Raw genomic sequence first — 25,113 nt, forward strand, 5'->3', positions numbered from 1 at the left:
GCACAAAACATTACATGATGAATTGTAAATGGTCTAATGCGGATGTTGGTAACTGTGGGTAAAGAGCAGTGAGCTATTTGAAATAGGAGGGGTACTTTAGTCAAATTCTTTCGAGAAAGGCATACTTTCCCTAACATTATTAAACCTACCATATTTTTTTAATTATGGTATTACTTTTCCTCAAAAGCTATTGACAATAAGCATGGTCGTATAGTTCAACAGGGCTTAAACAGAGAAGAAAAGAGATAAGAGCTAAGATGACTCGGGGAAAGCAGAAGATCGATGCTCAGAAACGAAATGCAGAGAAGAATCAGAAGCAAAAGGGCTCGCAAATCGAGGCCAGATCCGTTGCTCTCAAAGCCAACTGCCCCATCTGCAAGGTTTTATTTTTTATTTTTATATATTTTTCATTTTGATTTCCAAGTCTGTCGATCATCTTCGTTGTTCCGATCGTAAGTTTCAAACTTCATTCTGATTATATTTTCCAGTTAGCAGGTCTTGCTTATTTTATGGCGGGTTTAGGCCATAAATCTGTTAAAATTCTTGTTTATTCGGTTTTATAGTTTTTTGTTGAAATTAATATATATATATTTATATATTTGTGTGTGTCTGATGAAGAATTAGGGTTATGATCTGTCATTATGTCTATGTACAGATCACTTCATTTTGAACTATTATTATGATTCGTGGGTTAGTTTATTTTAATTACAACAAAGATTTTAACTTAATTGGTTTAAGGTAATTTTGATAGTTTGTAGTGGATATCTGTTTGGTTTGTTAGATCCTTAAAACTAAACTTGTTTGTGGGATAATGTTATGGTGTCTGCAAATTAAAATTATTGCACTTGCTTTATAGGGTTAAGAATGTATAAATGAAAAGCTCACTATTTGAATAAAAAAAAATTGATAAGAACACTTATAGCTGGTGGTAATGTTGTATAGTGGTTACTAGTTATTGATATCTTGGCCTGATCCAAAACATAGTTCTGTACTTCTGATAACAAGGCTCAAGATGAGATTTTTCTGTAGGATAGCTTTCAGTTTGGGCATCTCTTGGTGGTGTCACTGTCAGGGAGTTTTAAGAATTTTTTTTTCTTTTTTTCCTCCCCCAACCAAATAACTGTTTTTAATAATTACTGGATTGTAGATTGGATTGTTGAGCTGGACTTATGGACCTCTTCTTTCTCATTTATATTCCTTCTTTTTTTCTTCCGTATTTTTTTTCTTGTAAACACGAAAGGATAATTATTTTTATGTCAAAGTACTATATATCATAGCTGAATTACTGCATTCAGTATTTGTCTTATGCACACTTTTAAGTTCTTAACGTGATGAACTTAACCAAACTAAACATAGGCTTCTAACAAGCCTTTATCTTAGGTTTATTAAGCCATTAACTTTAAAAATTTGTGAAGTAGATTAGTCCTTTTATGGAGTGGATAAACAAATCATATTTGTAGGATAAAGAGTTCTATGTTTTGAGATTATTGAGCAATATCAATTCTCATTGTTAATATTACTTTCTATGTGGACATTTTGTTGGTCATTATGTGAATGACTTCTAGGTAATTTTGTATTCTACTAAAGGGAAAGTTATTTATTTAAGGCAGGGTTTTGAAAGGCGAAATCGCGAAGCGAGGTGTTTTCTCTTAGTATCACGAGGCGTAAGTCTCAACCATAAGAACAAATAAAATTTTAAAAATATAATAAAATTCATAAAATATCCTAAAATTCATGAAATTTCATAAAGTTCATAGAATTCATAACAAACAACACATAAGTCCATATCAAAGTCATAAAAGTGCTAGTTATAATTCTTAAAATCATAGATAAAATGCATTAAATCTCCAAGAAGTCATCACTTTCTTCATCATCACTCATGAAAATTGTATAGCTCGACCATCATCTCCATCTTCAGTGTCATTTTCTCCTTTAAATTCATGTTCCTCGTCCAAATTCACTTCAATTGGTGCTTGATTTCTTTTCCTCTTCCTCGGTGCTAAACTTCCGCCCTCATCCTCAATCTCAATTTCCCCACCAACTTCAATTGCTCTACTATCACCATCCTCTTCATCATTTGGATTGGCTACCCATTCATCATCAGAAGACACATTTTCAACAATCAAAGGATCATCTTCCTCTCTTCGTGATTGTTTCTTAAAAAAATTGTGCTTCAACTTTTTTGTTGTACATAATGTACACCAAACTATTCATCTTCTTTGTGCTCAAACGATTTCTTCTCTTTGTGTGCACTTGATTGAACGTACCCCAATTACGTTCACATGCCGATGCTGAACAAGTAAGACCTAGAACTCTTGTTGCAAATGACTTGAGTTTTGGAACTTCTTCTCCAAAGTTATCTCACCATTCAACTATACAAATTAAAGACATGAAAAAAGAAGCAAAGTAATGAATAATTTATTTTATAATATTAATATAAACTATAATAAAACAAAAAATGAGATAAAAGTTTAAGTATTCACCAGGTGAACGTGTTAAGTATGATGTCAAGGATGATCTGACGCCAAACAATCCTCGCTTGTATTTATACACATCAAGTTGGGCATCGACCTTTACATATGTTTCTTAGTCTTTGATGAGTCTATCCATGCACTTATATAGAGGATTCAAGTAATATGAAGTTGCATGCAAGTCGCGATGCAATTGAAACTCCCACTTTTGATCAATGATATCCCAAATCTCTTTATATGAAGACACGTCTCCATCTAAGTTCTTTGCTATCTTTTCTTTTGCCTCATCCATAGCATCATAAATAAATCCCATTGCTGGTGTCCTCTCACCATCAACTATTCTTAAAACATTCACAAGGGGCTTTGTGGTTTTAATGGAATAAGCCACACTAGACCAAAATGAATTATCATTCATTATGATTTTCTTCACAGCTTTCCCTTCAGGTTTCTTTGCCCATGCACAACTTCACCATTCTTTTGAAACGAACATCATTTGTAGTGGTTGCTTCAATATGCATACTTTCTAAAGTTAGAAAGGCAGTGGCGAATCGTGTGACCGCTGATCGAAGATCTTTCTTTGCAAATTTTCTTGTTAAACTCAACACCCATTGATGGTTATGGATGAAATTGCTAACTCTCTTTGCTTTAAGCAAAGCATTTTAATGTTGTGGCAATTCTCCAATTTTCTCAAGCATCAAATCAATACAATGAGCAGCACACGAAGTCCAATACAAACTTTTTCTCTTCTCCATTAACAATCTTCTAGCTGCCTTGTATGCACTTGCATTATCAGTGATCACTTGAATGACAATATCTTATTCAATTTCTTCAACAACACCATCAAGCAATTCAAACAATTTTTGTGCATCTTTTACACAATCTGATGCATCAATAGTTTTAAAAAAAACAGTCCCATGGGGGTTGTTAACTAGAAAATTGATCAAATTCCTATTTTTCAAATTTGACTAATCATCTGATAATAATGAAACCCCTATTTGTTTCCATGTTGCTTTGATCTCATTCACAGTTTCAGATGTTGTCTTCTCTTCTTCTTTTAGTATCCAAGTCCTCATTTCATGCATCGTAGGAGCTTTCAATCCTTGACCATAATTCCCAACCGAACGCAACATATTGAATTATGATGGGCTTCTTGCATGGGATCCCATTCTCATAAAAGAATCTCCCAATATCTAAACAAACTTAATTTCGTTGCTCTTTAGCACTTGTTGGCGTTATTTTTGTGGCAGCGGTCTTTTTTTTCATTTTCATTATCTCCTTTATTCTCCATAAATCGATCCATAGGCCTTCTAACACCTCTAGAACTACCGCTAGGACAAGAATTCACGCCCTCCAAAGGAGTGCCACTACCACTACCACAACCACTAGGTCCATCACCAAAGTAGGATCCACAATCCACCACCTCATCAAACTTTCGTTGAGAAATAAATTTTGTATTTTCATAGGTTTTCAAATATTGACTTATCTCATCCTTGACTTCTTTAGGTACTTTAGGACATGGTTTTGCATCTTTGTGTGTGCAAGCAAGGTGTTCTTTCACTCTCTTCACCCCTCCCTTAATATCCTTACTACAAAAATTACACTTTAAATACTTGTATCCTTTTTTTCCACCTTTTTTCCGGCACTTCTATTTCAACACTATACTTCCAAGCAGGATCCTTTCTACTCATCCCTTCCCAACTTAAATTCAGCAACTAAAGCATAAAATAAAATAAAAATTCAGCAACTTTAAACACAAAAAATAAGAGAATTGAAAAACAAAAAATAGAGAAGATTGAAGAAATTACTTACCTCTCTAAAACAATCAACACTAGACTAGTGGCTGGTAGTTGCCTTGACTTTGAGAAAAAGAGGTGAAAAAAAATGAGATGAGTGAGGAGAGAGCTTCTTGCGTGAAAAGGAGAGGAATGAAGAAAGAGTTTGTGAGGGAGAGCTGAGATGAGAGGAGGGAGAGATGCTATCGTGAAGCTGGAGAGAGGGGTGCTACTGCGTGAGAAAGAGAAAGGAGAGAGGGAGCTGTTGCGTTAGAAAGAGAAAGGAGAGGGGATTGTCGTGAGATGGAGAAGAAACTTAGGGTTTTTTTTAACTTAAAATCTGACAAAATAAGCCCAAACTTGAAGCCCATTTAGTTAAATAAAATGCCCAAAATACTACTTTAAAATAGCCCTATGTGTGAGGCAATAAACAACCAAAAGAGCAAAAACATGAGGCATACGCCTCAGCCTGCCTCGCCTCAGAAACGTTCACCTCAGTCTGCCTCACCCATGTGAGGCGTGCGCCTCCCCCATGTGAGGCGTGCGCCTCACTACCACTCTATGAGGCGGCGCCTCAGAGGCGTTTTTTTACCACCTCGAGGCGTACGCCTCAGCCGTTTTTTAAAACCATGATTTAAGGTGCCCTTTGAGACTTTGAGTGATGCTTTTCATTTGAGTAAGGTAAGGGGCTTCAAATTATTGAATGAAATATTGTTTTTTTAAAACTAATGTGGCAAATTTTCTAGGAAAAGAAATAAACATTTTCTAAAACCATGATAAAATTATATTTGTTGCAAGAATTTTTGTCTCTAGTATTGGTCATTTATTTTGTTTCTTTTGAAACACACTTGCACACACACTCACACTCGCACATGCACACGCACTCACTCACACTCACACATGCACATGCACACGCACACGCACACGTGTATAGACACACATGCGCACACACATTTTTTATTAGTTGAATGTTTGGTACATTATAGTAATAACAAGTTTCCCGTTAATTTTCGGGAAATTCCGAATAATTGACGGTGCCAAAATTAGAGTTTAAACAGTCAATTGCACTCGTGTCTGATTTTTTTTATACACGTGGAAAATAGACTATTTGACCTCTGATTTTGGCGCTGTAAATTTATCGGAATTTCTTGAAAATTTGTGGGATGCCTACTATAACTATCATGTACATCATCTACGCTATCTTGCAAAAAAAAAAAATTGAGTTATAAGAAAACGCCCCTACGAAGGGCAAAAAGTAATGCCTACCTATCGTAGGGGCGTTTTCTGTTTTTAGTACTTGGATAAATTATAATCCCATTTTTTTCTATGACATCGTACATGATAGTTATAGTAGGCATCCTGCCAATTTTCAGGAAATTTCGATGAATTTACAATGTCGAAATCAAATTTCGAATAGTCTGTTTTGCACGGGTATAAAAAAAAGTAGGCACGCATGCAATTGACTATTTGAACTTTAATATCGGTACCATCAATTATTCAAAATTTCTTGAAAATTGGCGGGATACTTGTTATAACTATAATGTATGCTATCATGCAAAAAAAATTGGGTTATAATTTCTTCGAGTATCGAAAATAAAATATGCTCCTACGATAGGGGCAAAAGTGATGCCCCTACGTAAGAAAAACCTTATGTATATTTTCAATAATATATGCGCGGGTATATACATTTGTAAATATTTTAAGTAGCTAAAAGTATGATTAGGTCACGGCTTCATTAGGTTCAAAAATAATGTGGAAGAACTATTTCTTTTTATTAAAATAAATAAATTGATATCTCAAATGGTTAGGCATGTTGTTTACTCTTGGAGGAAATCAAGCTTGTTAGTGGTTGTCAGATGTCGATAGCAAGGAATTTATGTTTCCAATTGTAGTTTCAGCTTCCTAGTTTATAGGAATTCCTTTTCATTGTATTTTTTTTTTATATGAAGGGTCTTAGTTGTTTGTTGTATATATAGCCTAGTTCTATGTTGTAAAAGAAAGAATACAGAAATGCAAATAATTTATGTGATACTATTTTCTTCATGGTATCAGAGCAATAGAAGCTCAAAATTGGGATTTATTTCTCAATGTTTCTTTGGCCCCCTCGTAAAAATTTAGGGTTTGGTATTCTTGAGGTTCAATTCTAGAAAACTATTTTCAAGTGTTATTCTATTCTCACCTCCGGCCCAGGGAGATTGCCCAACTTTCGATTGGCGGACCCCCGAACTCTTGTGCCAAGCAAAGCCGTGCTGAGCCCCACGTGCCTTCGTCATTCTTTGCCAGCTACGCCACGTGCCGGGGCGTGATTACCTCCTACGTCCTCTTTTTCAGGTGTTCCTCCTTGGCGTCTTCCTCGTCTCCGACGCACCACTCATCCGTGCTCCTTTGCCTCGTCTTCGCTGGTATTTCTCTATGGCAGCACAAAACTCTTCACAATATTTCTTTTTAGTTGCACAACAAAGCAACACTCATGCGCTCCAAGTTATTCAAACCCTTCATACCCATTGGATTGTGGATTCCGGTGTTTTAGACCACATGACAATTGATAGATCACTATTTTCATTTTTTAGCAAATGCTCCAATGATAGTACTGTCCGCATAACAGATGGCTCGTGTTCGAGAATAGAAGGAATTGGGACCATAACAATCACACAAAGTCTTGTTTTAAATTATGATCTTTACGTTCCCAAACTTGATTGTAATTTAATCTCAGTGAGCAAACTGAATATAGATCTTAATTATGAAGCTAGGTTCACTGCTAAATTTTGTGTTTTTCAGGATGTGGAATCGGGGATGATGTTTGGCCAGGCTGAGTTCAGTAAGGGCTTGTATCTTCTAAAATTCAAAATCCCTAAGTCTAACCATGGAAATCATTGTTGTCTCTCTCCGTGTCGTTCTCTTACATCAGTAAATCCGTCCAATAAAATCAGTACAATCACATTATGGCATTACTTTCTAGGTCTTCCAAATTTCGTGTATCTCAAACACTTATTCCCATCCCTATTTGTCAATATAAACCCTCAGTCTCTCTGATGTGATATTTGTCAATTTTCTAAGCACTCTCGTCACTCTTTTGCCCCAAGACCTCATCAACCCTCTCATCCCTTCTCACTCATTCACGGGATTATTTGGGGACCATCCAAAATTTAGAATATTAGTGGGACACGTTGGTTTTTGTTACTAGTTGACAATCATAGCCGCTTAAGTTGGACATTCTTCGTGAAAGAAAAGTCTGAAACAAATCACATTTTCCAAAACTTCCACTAAATGATTCAAACCCAATTTCAAAAAAACATTTAGGTATTAAAAATCGACAATGCTTGTGACTTCTTCAATTCTGTTCTTGGACCATATTTGCAATCGCATAAGATTGTTCATCAAAGTTCTTGCGTCGACACACCACAACAAAATGGTGTGGCCGAATGCAAAATTCACCATTTACTTAAGGTAGCTCGATCCTTACTTTTTTCATCCAATGTTCCAAAAAGATTATGGGGTGAAGCTGTCCTAAAGTTCAAAACTCCGCTGCAATTCCTTCTTGAATCATATCCTCACTCGCATCTTGTGTCTTAAAATTCCCCTTCGTGTCTTTGGCTGTGTTGCATTTGTCCATGTTCACTCCTCACACCGAAGCAAACTCGATGCCCGCGCCACCAAATGTATCCTTCTTGACTACTCATCCAATAAAAAACTACAAATGCTACTTGTCCAATTTTCAAAAAGTTGTTACACTCCATGGATGTCACTTTCTTTGAAGACTAGCCTTATTACACCAATTCTACAATTCCGGGGAGAACCATAGTCAGGAATTGCAAAATTGGGACTTTGTTTCTCTCATTGACAATGCACTTGATTCTCCTCCGAATACTTCTCCTCACAACACAATTCTTCCAAGAACATCACCAATTCCTTCCGTTGCCCATAGTCAGGAATTGCAAAATTGGGACTTTGTTTCTCTCATTGACAATGCTTGATTCTCCTCCGAATACTTCTCCTCACAACACAATTCTTCCAAGAACATCACCAATTCCTTCCGTTGCCCATATTCTAAACTATTTAGTTGAATCACATGAGGCGAGAAATTCTCATCCAATCTCTTCATGTCCTATCCACATTCTAAGGAAAGAGGTCCAACCTCATCATTTAGCCAAATCAAATGAGCCAAGAACTCCTCATCCAATCTCTTCAAGTCTTGTCCCCATCCTAAACAAAGAGATCCAGGTTTACTCAAGGAGAAAGAAACAACTATCAAGCATTGAACAAGCGACTACACAAACTCAGCAAGGTCAAGAGTATGATCCGACCCCATTCATCCTTGAAAAAACAAGAAGACGCTAGACCTGAACCTATTATGGAAGAAAATGTGTCAGATGGTCTGAACATCCCCATTGCTCACTGAAAGGGGGTACGCTCTTTATCACCTTCTTGAACCAAGTTCAGGTCTCCCACATCAGTCCAGGAAGCCCTACAGATTCCTGATTGGAAGGCTGCAAATGGATCTTCTCAGTCAAGCATAAGGCAGATGGAAGCATTGAAAGATTCAAGGCCCGCTTGGTGGCCAAAGGGTTCACTCAATCCTATGGCATTGATTACCAAGAGACGTTTGCTCCTGTTGCTAAGTTGAACACCGTTCGAGTTCTCTTGTCGATTGCAGTGAACAAAGAATGACCTTTGTTCCAACTTGATGTAAAGAATGCATTTCTTAACGGAGATCTAGTGGAAGAAGTATACATGGATATCCCTCCAAGATTTGAGGGCAGATTCACTAAGGGAAAGGTGTGCAAACTCAAGAAATCCCTTTATGGCCTAAAGCAATCCCCTCGAGCCTGATTTGACAGGTTTACGAAAGTTCTAAAGGTAGATGGCTGCATTCAGTGCCAGTCAGATCACACTCTATTTGTAAAACATTCAGCAGGGGAAAACTAATGGCGTTAATAGTTTATGTTGATGATATTGTGGTTACAGGAAATTTCATGGAGGAAATTATTCATCTCAAGCAGTTCCTCTCCAGTGAATTTGAGATAAATGATTTAGGACAATTAAGATACTTCCTAGGGATGGAAGTAGCAAGATCCAACCTTGGCATCTCAGTCACTCAACGAAAATATGTCCTCGACCTCATACAAGAAACATGGATGATTGGATGCAAGCCAATTGACACACCGATGGATCCTAATACCAAACTTGGAGCGCAGAATGACGAAATAAAAGTTGATCGAGGAAGGTACCAATGTCTTGTGGGAAAATTAATCCACCTAACTCACACTCGGTCGGATATAAACTTTGCTGTAAGTGTTGTTAGTCAATTTCTCAACAGTCCCGCAGAGGAATACATGGATGTTGTCTATCGGATTCTTAGGTACCTTAAAGGAATACCAGGAAAAGAGCTAATGTTCAGAAAAGCTTTTCATAGGGATCTTAAAATCTACGCAGATGTAGATTGGGCAAGTTCTCTCACTGACCAAAGATCCACTTCCGGATACTGCTCCCATATTTGGGGAAATCTCGTATCTTGGTGCAGCAAAAAGCAGCAGGTAGTAGCTCGCAGCAATACTGAAGCAGAATTTCGTGCCTTAGCACATGGAATTTGTGAAGGAATATGACTGAAACGCTTACTTGATGAACTCAGAATCCGCCTTGAAGGCCCTATAAATGTTTTCTGTGATAATCAATTAGCTATAGCAATTGCAAAGAATCCAGTCCATCATGATAGAACCAAACATGTCGAAATTGATCGTCATTTCATCAATGAGAAGATTGAAGGCAAGATCATCACCTTGAAGCATGTTCCCTCAAGATAACAGGCCACTGACATCTTAACCAAAGCTCGCCATTGCCCTAATTTCAGTGAACTCAGCTCCAAACTAGGAATGTTTAGCATATGTCATTTAGGTTGAGGGGGAGTTAATAGGACCTATATACAATCTCTGCAGAATCCAGAAAACAGAATAGTAGAAACCAGAAAACAGAATAGCAAGCAATAAAACAGTATACCAATAATGAATAATCTGAAGCTTTGTTGAATGAAAAATATGCTATGAGTCTCATACAAACAGAGAGGAAAATATCCCCATGATGCCTAGAATCATCTCAATTCTTGCATAACTAATTACTAGCTTCCTTTTCCCACTAATAGGCTACTCAGTTCCCAATTTGCCCTTCTAACCAACTATCACAAAATGACCCAGTTACCCTTGACCCTTGTGACCCGACCCCCTCCTAGTATAGGTGAACCGAATACTAGGCTTATCAAGCCTAACATTACTCCCGCCCAATTTGTGAACCTTGTCCTCAAGGTTGAAGGCTGGAAACTGACGTCGTATAGCTTCAAATTTCTCCCACGTAGCTTCGAAATCTGGCAGATCCTTCCAGCGGATAAGCACTTCAACACATTGGTCTGGAGAGGCTGGGTTCTGTTGGATATTCAACACTTCAGCAGGTTCTACAATAAGTTCCAGGTCTGAAGTTAAAGTGGATGGGAGCGTGGTGGAAGAATGAGCAGTCCCGACAGCAGCGCGGAGTTGCGAAACATGAAAAACCGGATGGATGGCTGACGAAGGGGGCAAGTCTAGGCGGTAAGCGACTTTTCCAATGCGTTTCAGAACTGCGAAAGGGCCATAATATCTTGCTGCCAGCTTCTCATTCTTTCTGGTAGCCAATGATTTCTGTCGGTAGGGCCGCAATTTCACAAATACCTTGTCTCCCACAGCGAACTCCACCAGTCGTCGCGACCCGTCAGCTCCTTCTTTCATTTTCTGTTGTGCTTGCAGCAGGTGCATTGTCAAGTCATCCAAGAATGCATCGCGCTCTTCAAGTAGCTGGTCAACAGCCATCACATGAGTGGTACCTGCTGCGTAACGAATCAACGGTGGGGGGTCACGCCCGTATAAGACCTTGAATGGAGTGCAACCCAAGGATGAGTGAAAAGTGGTGTTGTACTAATACTCAGCCCACGCTAACCATTTAGCCCAAGCTTTTGGACGGTTCGAAGCGAAACAACGAAGATAGGTCTCCAGGCACCTATTCACAACCTCGGATTGGCCATCGGTTTGGGGGTGATAAGAAGTACTATGGCGAAGTTCCGTCCCTTGTAGTTTAAACAATTCTGACCAAAAATGGCTGAGAAAAATTCTGTCACGATCAGACACAATAGACAGCGGGATTCCATGCAACTTGACTACACAAATGCTTCAGCCACCATTTTAGCATTAAAGGGGTGCCGAAGGCCTATAAAGTGGCTGTATTTACTCAGCCTATCCACCACCACGAGTATAGTGTCTACACCTTCCGACTTAGGCAGCCCTTCTATGAAATCCATAGTCAACTCCTCCCAAACTTGTGCTGGCAGCGATAAAGGCTGCAATAAACCCCCTGGTGACATGGCTAAATATTTGTTTCGCTGGAAAATCTCACAAGAACGCACAAACTCCAAGATCCTAGCCTTCATTCCTACCCAATAGACATCTCCTTTCAGTCGTTGGTAAGTTCGCAGCTCCCCCGAATGGCCCCCTATGGGCGAACCGTGATACTCACGCAAAAAATGGGGTAACAAAGCTGAAGTGCTGGACAAAACTAAGCGGCCCTTGTACAGTACCCGTTGTTGGAATATTGAAAACCCAGCAATAACTTTTCCTCACTCCAAATCTGCCTTAACCCGAGACAAAAAAGGGTCCGCTGCCACCTCACGATCAACTAGCTCCCAATCCATCCATGTAGTAGATGTCAGTAAAGAACATTCCACATGACTGACCCGAGACAAAGCATCAGCCGCCCTATTTGTTTCCCCTGAGCGATACTGAATATCAAAATCAAATCCCAACAATTTGACTAACCACTTCTGATGTTCAGGAGTAACCAGCCGCTGTTCTAACAGAAATTTGAGACTTTTCTGGTCTGTTCGCACAATAAATCATCGTTATAGGAGGTAAGGTCGCCATTTGAGTACCGCTAGTACAATAGCCATGAGTTCTTTTTCATATATGGATTTCAGCCTCGCTTTGGGCTTCAATACCTGACTGAAATACGCTAGTGGCCGTCCCTCCTGCATCAAAACAGCCCCTACGCCAAACCCCGAAGCATCAGTTTCAACCACAAACGGCTTGGTAAAATCTGGAAGTGCTAAGACAGGTACTGTGGTCAGCGTTTTCTTTAGTTCTTCAAATGCAGCAGAAGCTTCTTCGGTCCAGCCATATTGGTCTTTTTTAAGTTGGTTAGTAAGAGGTCTAGCAATGGCCCCATAGTTCTTGACAAACTTCCTATAATATCCTGTGAGCCCAAGGAATCCCCGTAGCTCTTTAATTGTTTTGGGCAGCGGCCAATCCAGCATAGATTGGATCTTAGAAGGGTCCACCGCCACCCCCTCGCTTGAAATAATGTGACCCAAATATTCAACTTGTCGCTGTCCAAAACAGCACTTCTTGAAGTTAGCAAAAAACTGGTGGTGAGACAATGTTTGCAACACGATTTCAAGATCTTTGACATGAGTTTCCTCATCCGGGCTATAGACGAGGATGTCGTCGAAAAAGACCAATACTCTTTTTCGAAGATGCGGCTGGAAAATGTCGTTCATCTGAGATTGAAAGGAAGCGGGGGCGTTGGTCAGTCCAAATGGCATCACTACAAACTCATAGTGGCCTTCATGAGTCCTAAAGGCCGTTTTATGGATATCTTCCGGCCTCACCCGAATTTGATGGTACCCCGAGCGCAAGTCTAACTTCGAAAATACATGAGCCCCATGCAACTCGTCTATCAACTCATCAATAACTGGGATGGGGAATTTATCGGGTACCGTGGCTCTATTAAGGGCCCTATAATCCACACAAAACCTCCATCCACCATCCCTCTTTTTATCCAAAAGAATAGGGCTCGAGTAGGGACTGTTACTTGGCTGGATCATCCCTGATTGCAGCATCTCTTGAACAATTTTCTCGACCTCATCCTTGATGCCATGTGGGTACTGATAGGGGCAAATACTCACTGAAGTGGTGTCGGGCTGAAGGACAATGCCGTGATCATGTCGTCTCGGCGGCGGTAGCGAAGTTGGTGTGTCAAAAACATGTTTGTACCGCTGTAAAAGTTGCTGTATCTCATCCGAATATGCTGCCAAGCCCGGAATAACCGAAGCGCAACCCAGCTCGACCCAAACACCTTGCCGCTCATTTTGGAGCAGCCGTACCATCTGTTTCAACGAAATGCAAGTCTTGTGAAGCAGAGGGTCTCCATGTAAAACCACGGGCTGACCCTGGATTTGAAGTTTCATCGTATGGTTCCTCCAATGGTGAGTGGTTTCCCCTAAAGTTTGCAGCCACTGGACGCCCAAGATAACATCAGTACTGCCTAGTTGCAACGGCAGGAAATCTTCGATTATTTCCAGTCCTTGCAAACGTAACGGCACCGAGCGACATATGCCTTCCCCCTTCACCGCTTGACCACGGCCCAGTTGCACCCCATAAGCATCAGTCGTGGATAATGGCAATGCCAATTTCTGGGCTAATTCCGTGGTGATGAAATTGTGTGTCGCCCCGCTATCCACCAAAACCACCACTTCGTGGCCCAAGACAGAACCCAAAATCTTCATAGTTTTGGGGGACGTCAACCCGACCACTGCATTGAGAGAAACTTCCACCATGTGCGCCTCAGCCGCCTCTGTAGCTTCTGCAATGCCTAGAACCTCCCTAATCGGATCAGTGGCCGGTTCATCCACGGCCACATCTTTAATAATCACCACCTGAACCTCCGCCTGCGAGCACTCGTGCCCTCTAGTCCAACGCCCGTCACATTTAAAGCAAACTCCCCTGCGTTTCTTCTCCTGGAGTTCGGTTTCAGACAGGCGGCGGTACGCGTGGACGACGCCGGAGCCGCCGCTGGTTTAGGGCTAGTAATAGTCGGGCTAGAAGAGGAGGAAGATGACGGAGAAATGACAAACGTGCCCTTACTGTGTTCAGGTAGAGAGAGGCTGGTCAATGGTGGTCGTGGATGCGCCCTAATGGGCCCACTAGGCCCAGTCCGAAAGCTTTTAGTGAAAGCTTGATTGGCTTCATTTTGCTCAGCCAATTCCATCATGTGTAACAGCCCATTGGGCTCCAAAATTCTCAAAGGGGTCTGGATCTCTACTTTAAGGCCCTTCAAAAAAGCAGCTTGCAATGCAGCCTCCCCCATTGTCTCTACCGAAGCAGCAAGAGCTTCAAATCTTCTACGATATTCTTGAACCGAAGTGACCTGTTGGAGGACAAAGAACCGATCATAAACCGACCCCTCATGGGTGGGACGAAATCGCCGGAGGAGTAGAAGTTTCAACTCCTCCCACGTGGGGATGAGTCTCCGCTGATTTTCCCAGCGAAACCAAGACAGAGTCGCTCCTTCGAGGCACAAGACCGCCGCTTCCAGTTGCTCGGCCGGGGACATTCGCTGTAAATTAAAGTAGCGCTTCGCACGATAAGTCCAATCATCTGGGTCATCTCCCGTATAAACTGGCAATTCGATCTTCCAAGCCCGAAATTCTGATCTTCTATCCCCACCATCCACCACACGGCCGGAGGAAGCACCCCCGCCAGTCGCCACAGACCCCTCTCTGGGAAGACGACGCCCCGAACCAGGAATACCTTGAGACCCTTCGCGAAGAGAAGCAAGCTCATCTGCCACCCTGCCTTGGGCAGTAACCAAACGATCCAACACATCCTTCAGAGAGCCCAACTCCAACGCATGATCCTTAAGCAGCAAGCCATGATCGTTGAGCTGGTTTTGGACACTGGATAAGGCCGATTCAACACCCACAACACGAGTCTCCATTCTCGTTGATACCGGCATACACTGAACGCGGGTCCTGGCTGCTGATACCAATTAATAGGACCTATCTACAATCTCTGCAGAATCCAGAAAACAGAATAGTAGAAACCAGAAAACAGAAAATAGAATAGCAAGCAATAAAACAGTAAACCAATAATGAATAATCTGAAGCTTTGTTGAATGAAAAATATGCTATGAGTCTCATACAAACAGAGAGGAAAATATCCCCATGATGCCTAGAATCATCTCAATTCTTGCATAACTAATTACTAGCTTCCTTTTCCCACTAATAGGCTACTCAGTACCCAATTTGCCCTTCTAACCAACTATCACAAAATGACCCAGTTACCCTTGACCCTTGTGACCCGACCCCCTCCTAGTATAGGTGAACCGGATACTAGGCTTATCAAGCCTAACAGGAGTGTAGGAAATCAAGCTAGTTATTGATTGTCAGATGTTGACAGTAAAGAATTTATGTTTCCAATTGTTGTTTCAGCTTCCTAGTTTATAGGAATTCCTATTTATTGTATTTATTTTTTAATATGAAGGGTCTTAGTTGTTTGCTGTATTTATAGTCTAGTTCTATGTTGTAAAAGTGAGAGAATACAGGAATACAAATAATTTCTGTCATACTATTTTCTTTAACTTCTACAAGGTTTGAGAAAATAAACAAATAGAATTGAAGAGGGATGGTTTAAATGGTGAGACATATGATTTGCTCCAGTAAGGTCTGATGTTCAAGTCTTCCTGGTGCTTATATAACAATTATTATAGTTTCTTAGTCCCCAAATAATGCTATGTTAGGCGAGGAGTCCAGCTCTAATAAAAAGGGAATATTAATAATATCGGGGAAATGCATCTTTTACGGTAATGCCCAATCATATCGAGGTGAAGGGTAAAACTTGATAAGTACTGAGAACAATATACTGAAGGCAGACATCATGCCCAATCAATATTAGATAGTCGACAGAATGATGAAATGAACATTAATGTGTGTATATGGATTCCAGTGTTTATGAACAATGTTTAAATTGGTTTTTAATGTAGTTTTAGAGGTGTTATAGATTTTATTTTGGTTTAGTCATTTATTTTCTTTGGCTCCAAATTTTATATCTTCCCCAATGGTATAATTGGATTAAATAATAATCATGGTCTTAAGTTATTCAGTCTTCCCCTTGTTTAATTCCAGTGAGAATTTTTCCTTATTGATCGACTAAACTAGTGATTCCAGATTATGCTAATATCTTTTAAATTGACCATGATTATGCTTTAAGAGAGTGGAATATAGTATTTTAATGTTTATGCTCTTTTGTCTGTATCACATTTCAGTTTATGTAATACCTGTGGATTTTCCACATGTATTTTCTTTTAAATTCAGCTTTCTTTTATAATATTTAACAAGGTTCAGATTGAGAACCCTCAAGTTTGGAATGTAAAATTCGCATGACATTGCCTCAAATACAACTTTTGTATCTTGGTGATTGATAGCTTCGTAGTTCCATGTATTTATGCATCAGTAATGTGACATATACTGGTTGAACTCGGATTATTGCTTTCGTTCGCAATTGACGAATGTGTGCTTTCAGGTTCAACTAGCAAACGCAAAACAACTGGGGGATCATTATGCCTCCAAACATCCTAAAGAAAAACCTCCTACTGAATCAGAGTGATTTGTTGTAAAGAAACAAAACAAGCCGGGAAGAAGAAGAGGAAAAAAGGGCTCGGAATGTGTGTTTTTCCGAGCTTGTGTTGTATTTGTGAATGTTGTCAAAATCAAAATATCAAGCTTGTGTGTATTTGTTAAAATTGTCTGAATCTAAACATTTACTTGCTGAACTTATTCCCCTACAAGCTTGTGTGTATAACTATGATGGATGATTGATAAAATATTTCTATCACATCTGGAGTTCAATGCATGTAAACTTGTAGTTTTGGCATGTGTCTAATTTGCACTTGCAGCATTGATATCATCTTGGTATTAAGTTCAGTACACAACCCAATCGGTAATGAAAGAAGGCCTCGGTGTCTTTCTCTAGGTGAATACTCTGGTCTTGTTTGAAGTTTAGTCACGAATATGAGTTTTGAAACTCAGATTGTCTTTTATTGTGATTGAGATGATATCTTTACTAAATATTACAGCCACACAAACCTTGGAGCAGCATCCATTGTAGAGGGCTTTACTTCATATTTCCATCACATGATTACATATTAGTCTTTTATCCGTCTTTAGAAGCCCTTGTCCTACAAGGGAGTCAAGTATGAGTACAACGTCAACTAACTCATAATTATATCTTTCCAGAATGATAATAAAATTATACTAAGTCTGCAAGAATTTGTGACCTATAAATGTGTAGTCAGGAAAAGATTATAAGAAAAAAGGAGTAAAGAATTTATAGAAGAAAATATTTTCTTAGAATTTCAAAAAAAAAAATTATATAATATTTTTTCTCTTTTGAATAAATTTGTAAACCATTTAAATTATGTAAAATGACACTAGTTGAACTCTCTCTCTCTCTCTCTCGTTTGAAACACTAATTTTGTAAAAAAAAATTGTTTGTTTGGGATTCATATTCTAATTTTAAGCATTATGTTGAAATCCCCAACACCAAGGCTTGAAGATGATCAAACACAATACAAAAATCAAAACAAGAAGCAAATTTATCATGGTTCAGCTCCAAAAATGAAACCAGCATCCACTACAAACAAGTATGAACAATACAAACCCAACCAAATCAATTTGTCTTTGGCAACTCTCAAAATGTATCTCTAAAAGCAAAACACCAGTAAAGAAAATCTCTCTCTTACTTCTCTCTATTTCTCTCTCTAAGAAATACAACTCAAGCAAAATTTGTTTTTAGAAACAAGTCTAGCCTATATATATTTATATATATATATATATATATATATATTAAAGACCGAGACTTGTAGACATAGACCTAAATCAATGGATTTAAAGGGCACAAAACCAGTGTATGACATTAGTTACAAATATCATGGTTATTATAAATATGAGAATTACTTTCTACACATTAAAATAAACAAAAATAGCATTATATTCCCACCCAAAAATTTATATTTACATATTTATCCCTCCTGTATAAAATGACTATTTATAAATTCGGGCATTTGTGTTGTACACTAGGATAAATAGATACTCCATTTTCCAGTTACAAAATCCATTCCAGCTCACCTTTTCTCAGTTCTTCCGAGCTCTTAGCTCCTTCCCCTGACGCACATAAATACATAGAATGAAGTAAGTATCCAAGACAAGAAGAGTTGGTGAAGTGAAACACTGCCACATTGTGTTGGTTTGTCCTAAAACATATTGTAATTCATAGGAAAGTAAGTACAACTAAATTCTTCTTTTTCAAACTTTTCTTGGTTATTGGCTTTTGAGAATCTATTTATCTTCTTGTGTTAGCTCAAGTCAACATTAAAATATGTAATACTCGATGTCAAGTCTTTTTCTATGAGGCTATTCGAGTAATGTTATGGCAGTTGTGGCATAACAATATTTATTTATTTATCAATTTGAGCTATTTGGTTTATCTGCCATTGAAACTTTAGAAGCTACCATTGCCATCCTTTACTTCGATCCTTTACAATTTTAATGGTTGATTTTTTTTTTCTTGTACTTTTGAGTTTGCTCTTTATTTCTGAAAAAGTAAAATTTGGATTAGTATACCAAGAATTGCTTCAATTTTAAAAACTCGGGTGGGCGTCAAAGGCGGACATAAGTTTAGTGCTCTTTAAGTGTTTGATACAATTCCTGAATGACTTTTGAGAAGTATTTATTTATTCATACTTTTTACCTAAAATTTCAGTATACCCCTATGCTTTGGGATAATTGGGTGTAAATTGTTCACTTAGAAAAGAACCTGACTTTAATTTTTTTTTTTGAAACTGAACATGAATTTAATTTTATACTCCCAAAATGTTATTCATATAATTATTATTGTTCTGTTTTAATTTTAGTTGGTTGCCGTATTCCATTGTTTTTTAGTGTCTATATTGTTTTGAACATTACACAACATAAGAATTTGCAATCTTTTTATTGACAATGGTCTTGGGATCAAATGATGCGTTTTTGTTGTTTTCAGCAGCAGTTTTATTGTTTGTATTAATTCTTGAACTTCTTTCAGTTAGACAATGCTCCTTATGTCAAGATTAGACAGATGTCATCAAGTTGTTCAGAATCCTCAAAAGAGCTCTTTTATTATCAGTAGTGTTGTTAGATCGTTTAGCCATGGTGAAGGTCCACCATCCGAAACTAAAATCGAAATAAACAGGATCACTGCAATTATCAACGACCATTCCTTTCCTGATCAGCCACTTCAACCTGCCCTTCTGCAACATATCCCTCCACCTTTAATTTCCAACATTTTAGTGGAGAATGTTCTTGGTCGCCTTTTTGCTACCCATTCCAATGGTCTTAAAGCCCTTGAGTTCTTTGATTTTTCCCTCCATCATTCACAGTTTAGTCCAAGTACTGATGCTTTCGAGAAGATACTACACATCCTTGTACGCATGCGGTATTTCGATAGAGCATGGGAGTTGATGAAAAGAATCAGAAAAGAACATCAGTCCTTGCTTACTTTAAAGTCAATGAGCATCATGCTCTCAAAGATTGCCAAGTTCCAGTCCTATGAAGATACGCTTGCAGCATTTGGAAAGATGGAGAATGAAATTTTTGTTGGGAGGAAATTTGGTACAGAGGAGTTCAATGTACTTCTTCGAGCTTTTTGCACACAAAGGCAGATGAAGGAGGCACGGTCAGTGTTCCTAAAGATGCATTCAAGGTTTGCCCCTGACAAAAAGAGTATGAATATATTGCTGTTGGGTTTTAAGGAATCAGGAGATACTACTGCAGTTGAATTATTCTATCATGAGATGATTGCAAGAGGTTTTAAACCAAATGTTGTCACCTATAATATTAGAATTGATGTTTACTGTAAAACAGGCTGCTTAGGTGATGGTTTGAGACTTCTCGAAGAGATGGAGCGGTCAAATTTGTCCCCCACGTTAGGAACAATAACTACTCTTATTCATGGAGCTGGAATTGCTCGAAATCCAATTATGGCACGGAAATTGTTTGACAAACTCCCTGCGAGAAACTTATGTCCTGATTCTGGGGCTTATAATGCTTTGATGAGTTCGCTTATTAGGTGTAAAGATGTACAGGCTGCAGCTTCCTTGATGATTGAGATGGAAGAGAAACATATTATTCATGATTATATGACATATTACACGATGTTCTTTGGCTTGATTAAGAAAAAGGACTTTGAAGGTGTGTTTCAGCTATATGAGAAAATGACTGAAAGAAAATTTGTCCCGAATACGCGTACTGTGGTTATGTTAATGAAGGTTTACTGTGAAAATTCTCGGATTGATCTGGGCATGCATCTATGGGGTTATTTAGTGGAGAATGGATATTGTCCTCATGGTCATGCATTGGAGATTTTGTTGACAGGATTATGTTCCAAAGGGTTGATCAACGATGCTTTTGAGTGCTCCATACAAGTCCTGGAGAGGGGGAGGCACTTGAGTGATGCAGCATTTAGGATGATAGAGAGACTTCTTATGCAGGAGGGTGAAGTGGATAAAATCAGGAGGCTCACTGAGATAATTAAGAAATTGCATACTCATTTGCCTCCATTACGAGATAAGACCATAATTATTCCTGCCTAATCAGTTACAAAGTAGTGGCAATATTTCTTATCCAAGCAAGCATGTAAGTTGTAATTTTATTGTATTTGAATTTGTTTCTAACCTTGTCTAGAAATCCATACAAGCTAGATGGAGAACCCAGCTATGTTCATAATCTTGTTTTTCAAAGTTTGATTTTGATTGAATTGGGCTTAATGACTTCTAGTTTTGTTTAGGCTTACTGCTTAATCTGACATTTGATTTTGGCAAGGTAATTGAGTTACATTACACTTGTGGCTTTTAGTAATTCAATACTTGATGCAGTTGATGTATTAGTTAATCTTTTGTTTAGCTTTCCAATAAAACTTGGGTCCCCTAAACATCCATTTCAAGTGTTAACTCTCTCCATGTTTATAAGTTCGTCCTTAATAAAAAGTGGTATATCAAATGCATCTGCCAATTTTTTCTAGCCCCATACACGCCTTTTATCACAGCTTTATTGTTTCTGAAATTTCTTCCTTTCTCCACATCAGCCCTCACTAGACCGCTGTCTGGTACCAAACTTATCATCTTTAACCTTATATTCTTGCCATTTTGATTTTTTTAACACCTTGAAACATGTACACATCTTCTAATGTCTTTAAGTCTTAAGAATCTCCATTGTTTATTTATTTCTCATAGCAAACTTCTTGTATTAGATGTCAATTAAAACATTGCAATATACGACAAGAAAGGATGTGCTTTTCATAGGACTTATATTTGTTTAGATGTGAAGATTCAAAAGCCGCCATAGCTTTCATATCATTCAAAGTATACTTTTCATAATCACTTGATAACACCACAGCTAATTTAATTTGTTATTGTGTCTTCTTTATTTTTTATTTTTCCAAAAAAAAATGAAATATGTGCTATATTTGTATTCACATGCCACCTAGCAAGGTTGGAAGTTTCTGATATTTTTGTTGATTTTGAATTCCTGAAGAATAGTTTGTTGTGAGTATTATTTTAGAATATATACATCATTTTAGTGTAAGCTACTACAATATCCTAAGCGTTTAGGTATATACATGGTTATTAGTATTGTATTACAGAGAAACTCCCTGATAAATCACCACCAGTCACCAGTGATTCTTAAGAAATGCAGTTATTACTTATTATGGTCATTGTTAAGGCTTCTCCAAGCCAATTGCAAAAATATAAAATTTAGAGCAACTCTAACTTGAAACACAAAAGTTAGCACTATACATTCCAACCACAATACTAAAAATAACACCAAAAATTTATATTAATAATATAACACCAAGTATAAATTGAACTTGTGCTTTTTAATTCATCAACCCAACCACTCGCAAACCAATTGACCGAATCATCAAGTTCAGTATGAGAGATATCATGGCCTCCTATTCTATTCGCACCATCAAACATCGCAATCAGCCAAGGTTTGACTAGATTTGAGAGCTTATTGAGATCCCTCCACAACTCCTTCCTCTCTCGAATAGAGTTTAGCCCATAGACCACTGTGAGAAATGAGAGCTTATTGAGATCCCTCCACAACTCCTTCCTCTCTTGAATAGAGTTTAGCCTATGTCTCACATAAATCATGATGCATTCCAACATGTCTAAATGTGCAATGAAGAAATTGAGCATTCTCCTCCAAAATATCAATCTCCACACAAGTACTCAACCAGCAAAGGAGAATTCTCCCTTCTATTGTAGTACTTGTATGAAAATTCCAGCCAGAAAACACATTCGCCATCATATCAGTTACTTTATTTCCATGAATTTTAGTTTCTAAGAGCATACAAATGCCTACCTTATTCATTTTGCAGAGGCTTCTAACTGCCTCTTGCTTGTTCTTTTTATTAAGATCCCTAATGTTCCAACACAGCAGATTGCAACACTCCATAAGAAGAAGAAATTTTAGTTGTATCCCCATCATCCTCCCTAGCCTGAACAAAAGGAGCTAGAGCAGTGATCTGATTCTTACCTTGACTACCTTTCCTTTTTGGAGTTTCCCAAACACCCTGCATATCCTCCACAACCCCATTATTCCCCTGTTGCACTTGATTTCCTGTGTCCTTTTCTTCAGTAACCACATCTGCTGTTGTAGAGGGACCAATCACCTCACCCCCTGCTGCAGAGCTAGTAGGAACTGAGGCTTGCACCGACACCTCCTCCTTAGCCTTTTGTCGCCTGTGTTTGGCCCATAACCACCACATTTAGAGCATTTGATAGGCAGCCACTCGAATTCAATCGGGACATCTGTGAGTTGCCCCCACTCATTCAAGAAGCTAATGGAGCTAGGGATTGAATAAGAGATTTCCATATCAACAAGAACTCAAGCGAATTTTATCAACGATCTATCTTTAGTAACTTTATCAATCATTATCGGCTTCCCAATGGTGCTAACCAAGGCACCGAGACAGTGATTACCCCAGTATTGCAGCCCCAAACCCTGTAAGCGAACCCAAACTGGAAATGAACTAACTAACCTGAGAGAATCGAAATCAGCAGTCTAGGGCCTCAAAATGATTGGTTTGCGATCAAAGTGAATCCCCCTGCTTCAAGAACAAGATCACGCGCAACTTCATCCTGAAACTTCACAATTGTAACTCCTAAAGTCATCCTCACAACCTTTTCCACGCCATAATTTCCCCAAATTCTTCAAATAAATCCCTCAAAAAAAGTTAGAGGGGGATTCGCTCCCAAAACCAAACAAACCAATGTTGTGTTCCAGTATTTCGATTCAATTTCAACCTCATTCATATCCAGTTGAGCAATGAGTTTACCTTCCTTAGCAATCGGAGGTTGGTAGTGGAGCTTCATCCCCACGTTCCCAGCCGGAGAATCAAGCTTTGCCCAGTGCGCCTTGAACTGCTACTGAAACTGATTTGTAGAACCTTCTCTATGTTTGCATCTTGACTTGATCGATTCTAGCGCCTCATCACGCTTAGCTCCATCGATTTCCTCAGGCTCTTCGTTCAGAGAAGGGAAGTCACCATCCGTTGCATCCACGAAATCAATATGAGAATCATCCTCCAGAAGTTGATCAGTGTCTTCGATTTTCTGGCTTGAAGGGGGCTCTTGTAATGGTGGCGAAGAAACGGGTCTCTGGTCGGGTTTCTTTTTCTTCACCATGGAGAAAGAGAAAAACCAGCCTCACTCCCTTTTTCACTAACACACTTGGTGCAATAAGCATGAAAATGGGAATCACATTTACTCGAGAATTGACAGAGTCTTTACGAATGAAGCCTGACTGGATATGCACTCTCAAGCTGAAGCTTTCTTCCACTGGGAGCATATTTTACATCATCGTTTTTTCTTGGTCAAAAGTCTGAAGCAAGGGAATCTTGGCTATAAGCCTTTCAGGTTCTACAATTGTTGGACAGAGCACAAACACTTCTGTGAGAATTTGCTTCAAAACATGGTTAAACTGAATAGACTGAGAAGAGTTTTAAAGGACTTCAACAAGGGGGTCATTGGTGATGTTCAACAAAACTTTGACCTCGCTCGAAATCATTATCAGCAAAGTCAAGAGAAGCTTCAGCATGAGCCTTCCTCTCCTCGTCTTCTTCATGAGGAAAGGATTGCCATTGAGAATCTCATGTCCTGATCTAAGATGCTTGAAAGTTTTCTGAGACAGCGTAGTAAAATTACTTGGTTGCAATTCGGTGATGAAAATTCTTCCTACATTCATGCTAGCATCAAGAAGAGAAAAGAAGAAAATTGAATAGCCTCATTTGTTTCCACTCCAGGTACATTGGTAGATAATTATGAGGAGGTTGTCAAGCATTATCTTAATCACTTCAAAGGTTTCATGGGTAGTTCCAGCTCTGCCAAAGAAAAGATTAGGCTGAGTTGCATGGAATTTGGTGATAAGCTCGATTTGTCTCAACAACTTAGCTTAATTACATCGCTTGCCTGTCAAGAAGTGAAACGGGCCTTGTTCAATATCCATGATTTGAAGAGCCCTAGTCCAGATGGTTTTGGAGCCAAGTTCTTCAAAGTGACGTGGTCTGACATTGGAGGGGATATATCTAAGGTTGTTTTGAGTTTCTTTGAGACAAGTAAGATTCCTTCCCAACTTGACAATACATTGCTTTCTCTGGTTCTAAAGGTGGACAAGCCGTCAAAGGCGGTGGACTATAGGCCGATTGCCTACTGCAACACTCTTTACAAATGCATTTCCAAAATGTTATTTACAAGACTTTCCTTAGTGCTCTCGAAGCTAGTTAATAGTAATCAAGGGGCCTTCATAAAAAACAAATCCATTGCCCATAACATTCTCATTCTCCAGGACTTGATTAAGGGTTATAACAGGAAAGGCATTTCCCCGAGATGTCTCATGAAGATTGATCTAAGCAAAGCCTATGGTACAGTTGATTGAGATTTTTTGGAGGACCTGCTTAAAGCCTACTGCTTTCCTTCAAAATTCATAG

At 38.8% G+C, this 25,113-nt stretch overlaps 1 protein-coding gene and 1 long non-coding RNA gene across 2 annotated transcripts; both read left to right on the forward strand.

Moving 5' to 3' along the window:
- Positions 1-73: 73 nt before the first annotated feature.
- Positions 74-16,926, forward strand: LOC133834859 (uncharacterized). The gene is made up of 2 exons (XR_009893482.1): positions 74-380; positions 16,615-16,926. It is a non-coding gene; the product is annotated as an uncharacterized LOC133834859 (long non-coding RNA).
- A 1,147-nt stretch (positions 16,927-18,073) lies between these two features.
- LOC133834860 (pentatricopeptide repeat-containing protein At3g61360) lies at positions 18,074-20,997 on the forward strand. Its single transcript, XM_062264628.1, has 2 exons — positions 18,074-18,370; positions 19,171-20,997. Exon 2 carries the CDS (start codon positions 19,178-19,180, stop codon positions 20,714-20,716), a length of 1,539 nt encoding a protein of 512 aa, XP_062120612.1. The 5' UTR covers positions 18,074-18,370; positions 19,171-19,177; the 3' UTR covers positions 20,717-20,997.
- Positions 20,998-25,113: the final 4,116 nt, after the last annotated feature.

The sequence above is a fragment of the Humulus lupulus genome, chromosome 5 (genome assembly GCF_963169125.1).
Source record: "Humulus lupulus chromosome 5, drHumLupu1.1, whole genome shotgun sequence".
NCBI classification, from domain to species: domain Eukaryota; kingdom Viridiplantae; phylum Streptophyta; class Magnoliopsida; order Rosales; family Cannabaceae; genus Humulus; species Humulus lupulus.

What these genes read in the sequence shown, in the direction of transcription:
- LOC133834860 (XM_062264628.1), top strand. Translation starts at nt 19,178, where the DNA reads ATGCTCCTTATGTCAAGATTAGACAGATGTCATCAAGTTGTTCAGAAT.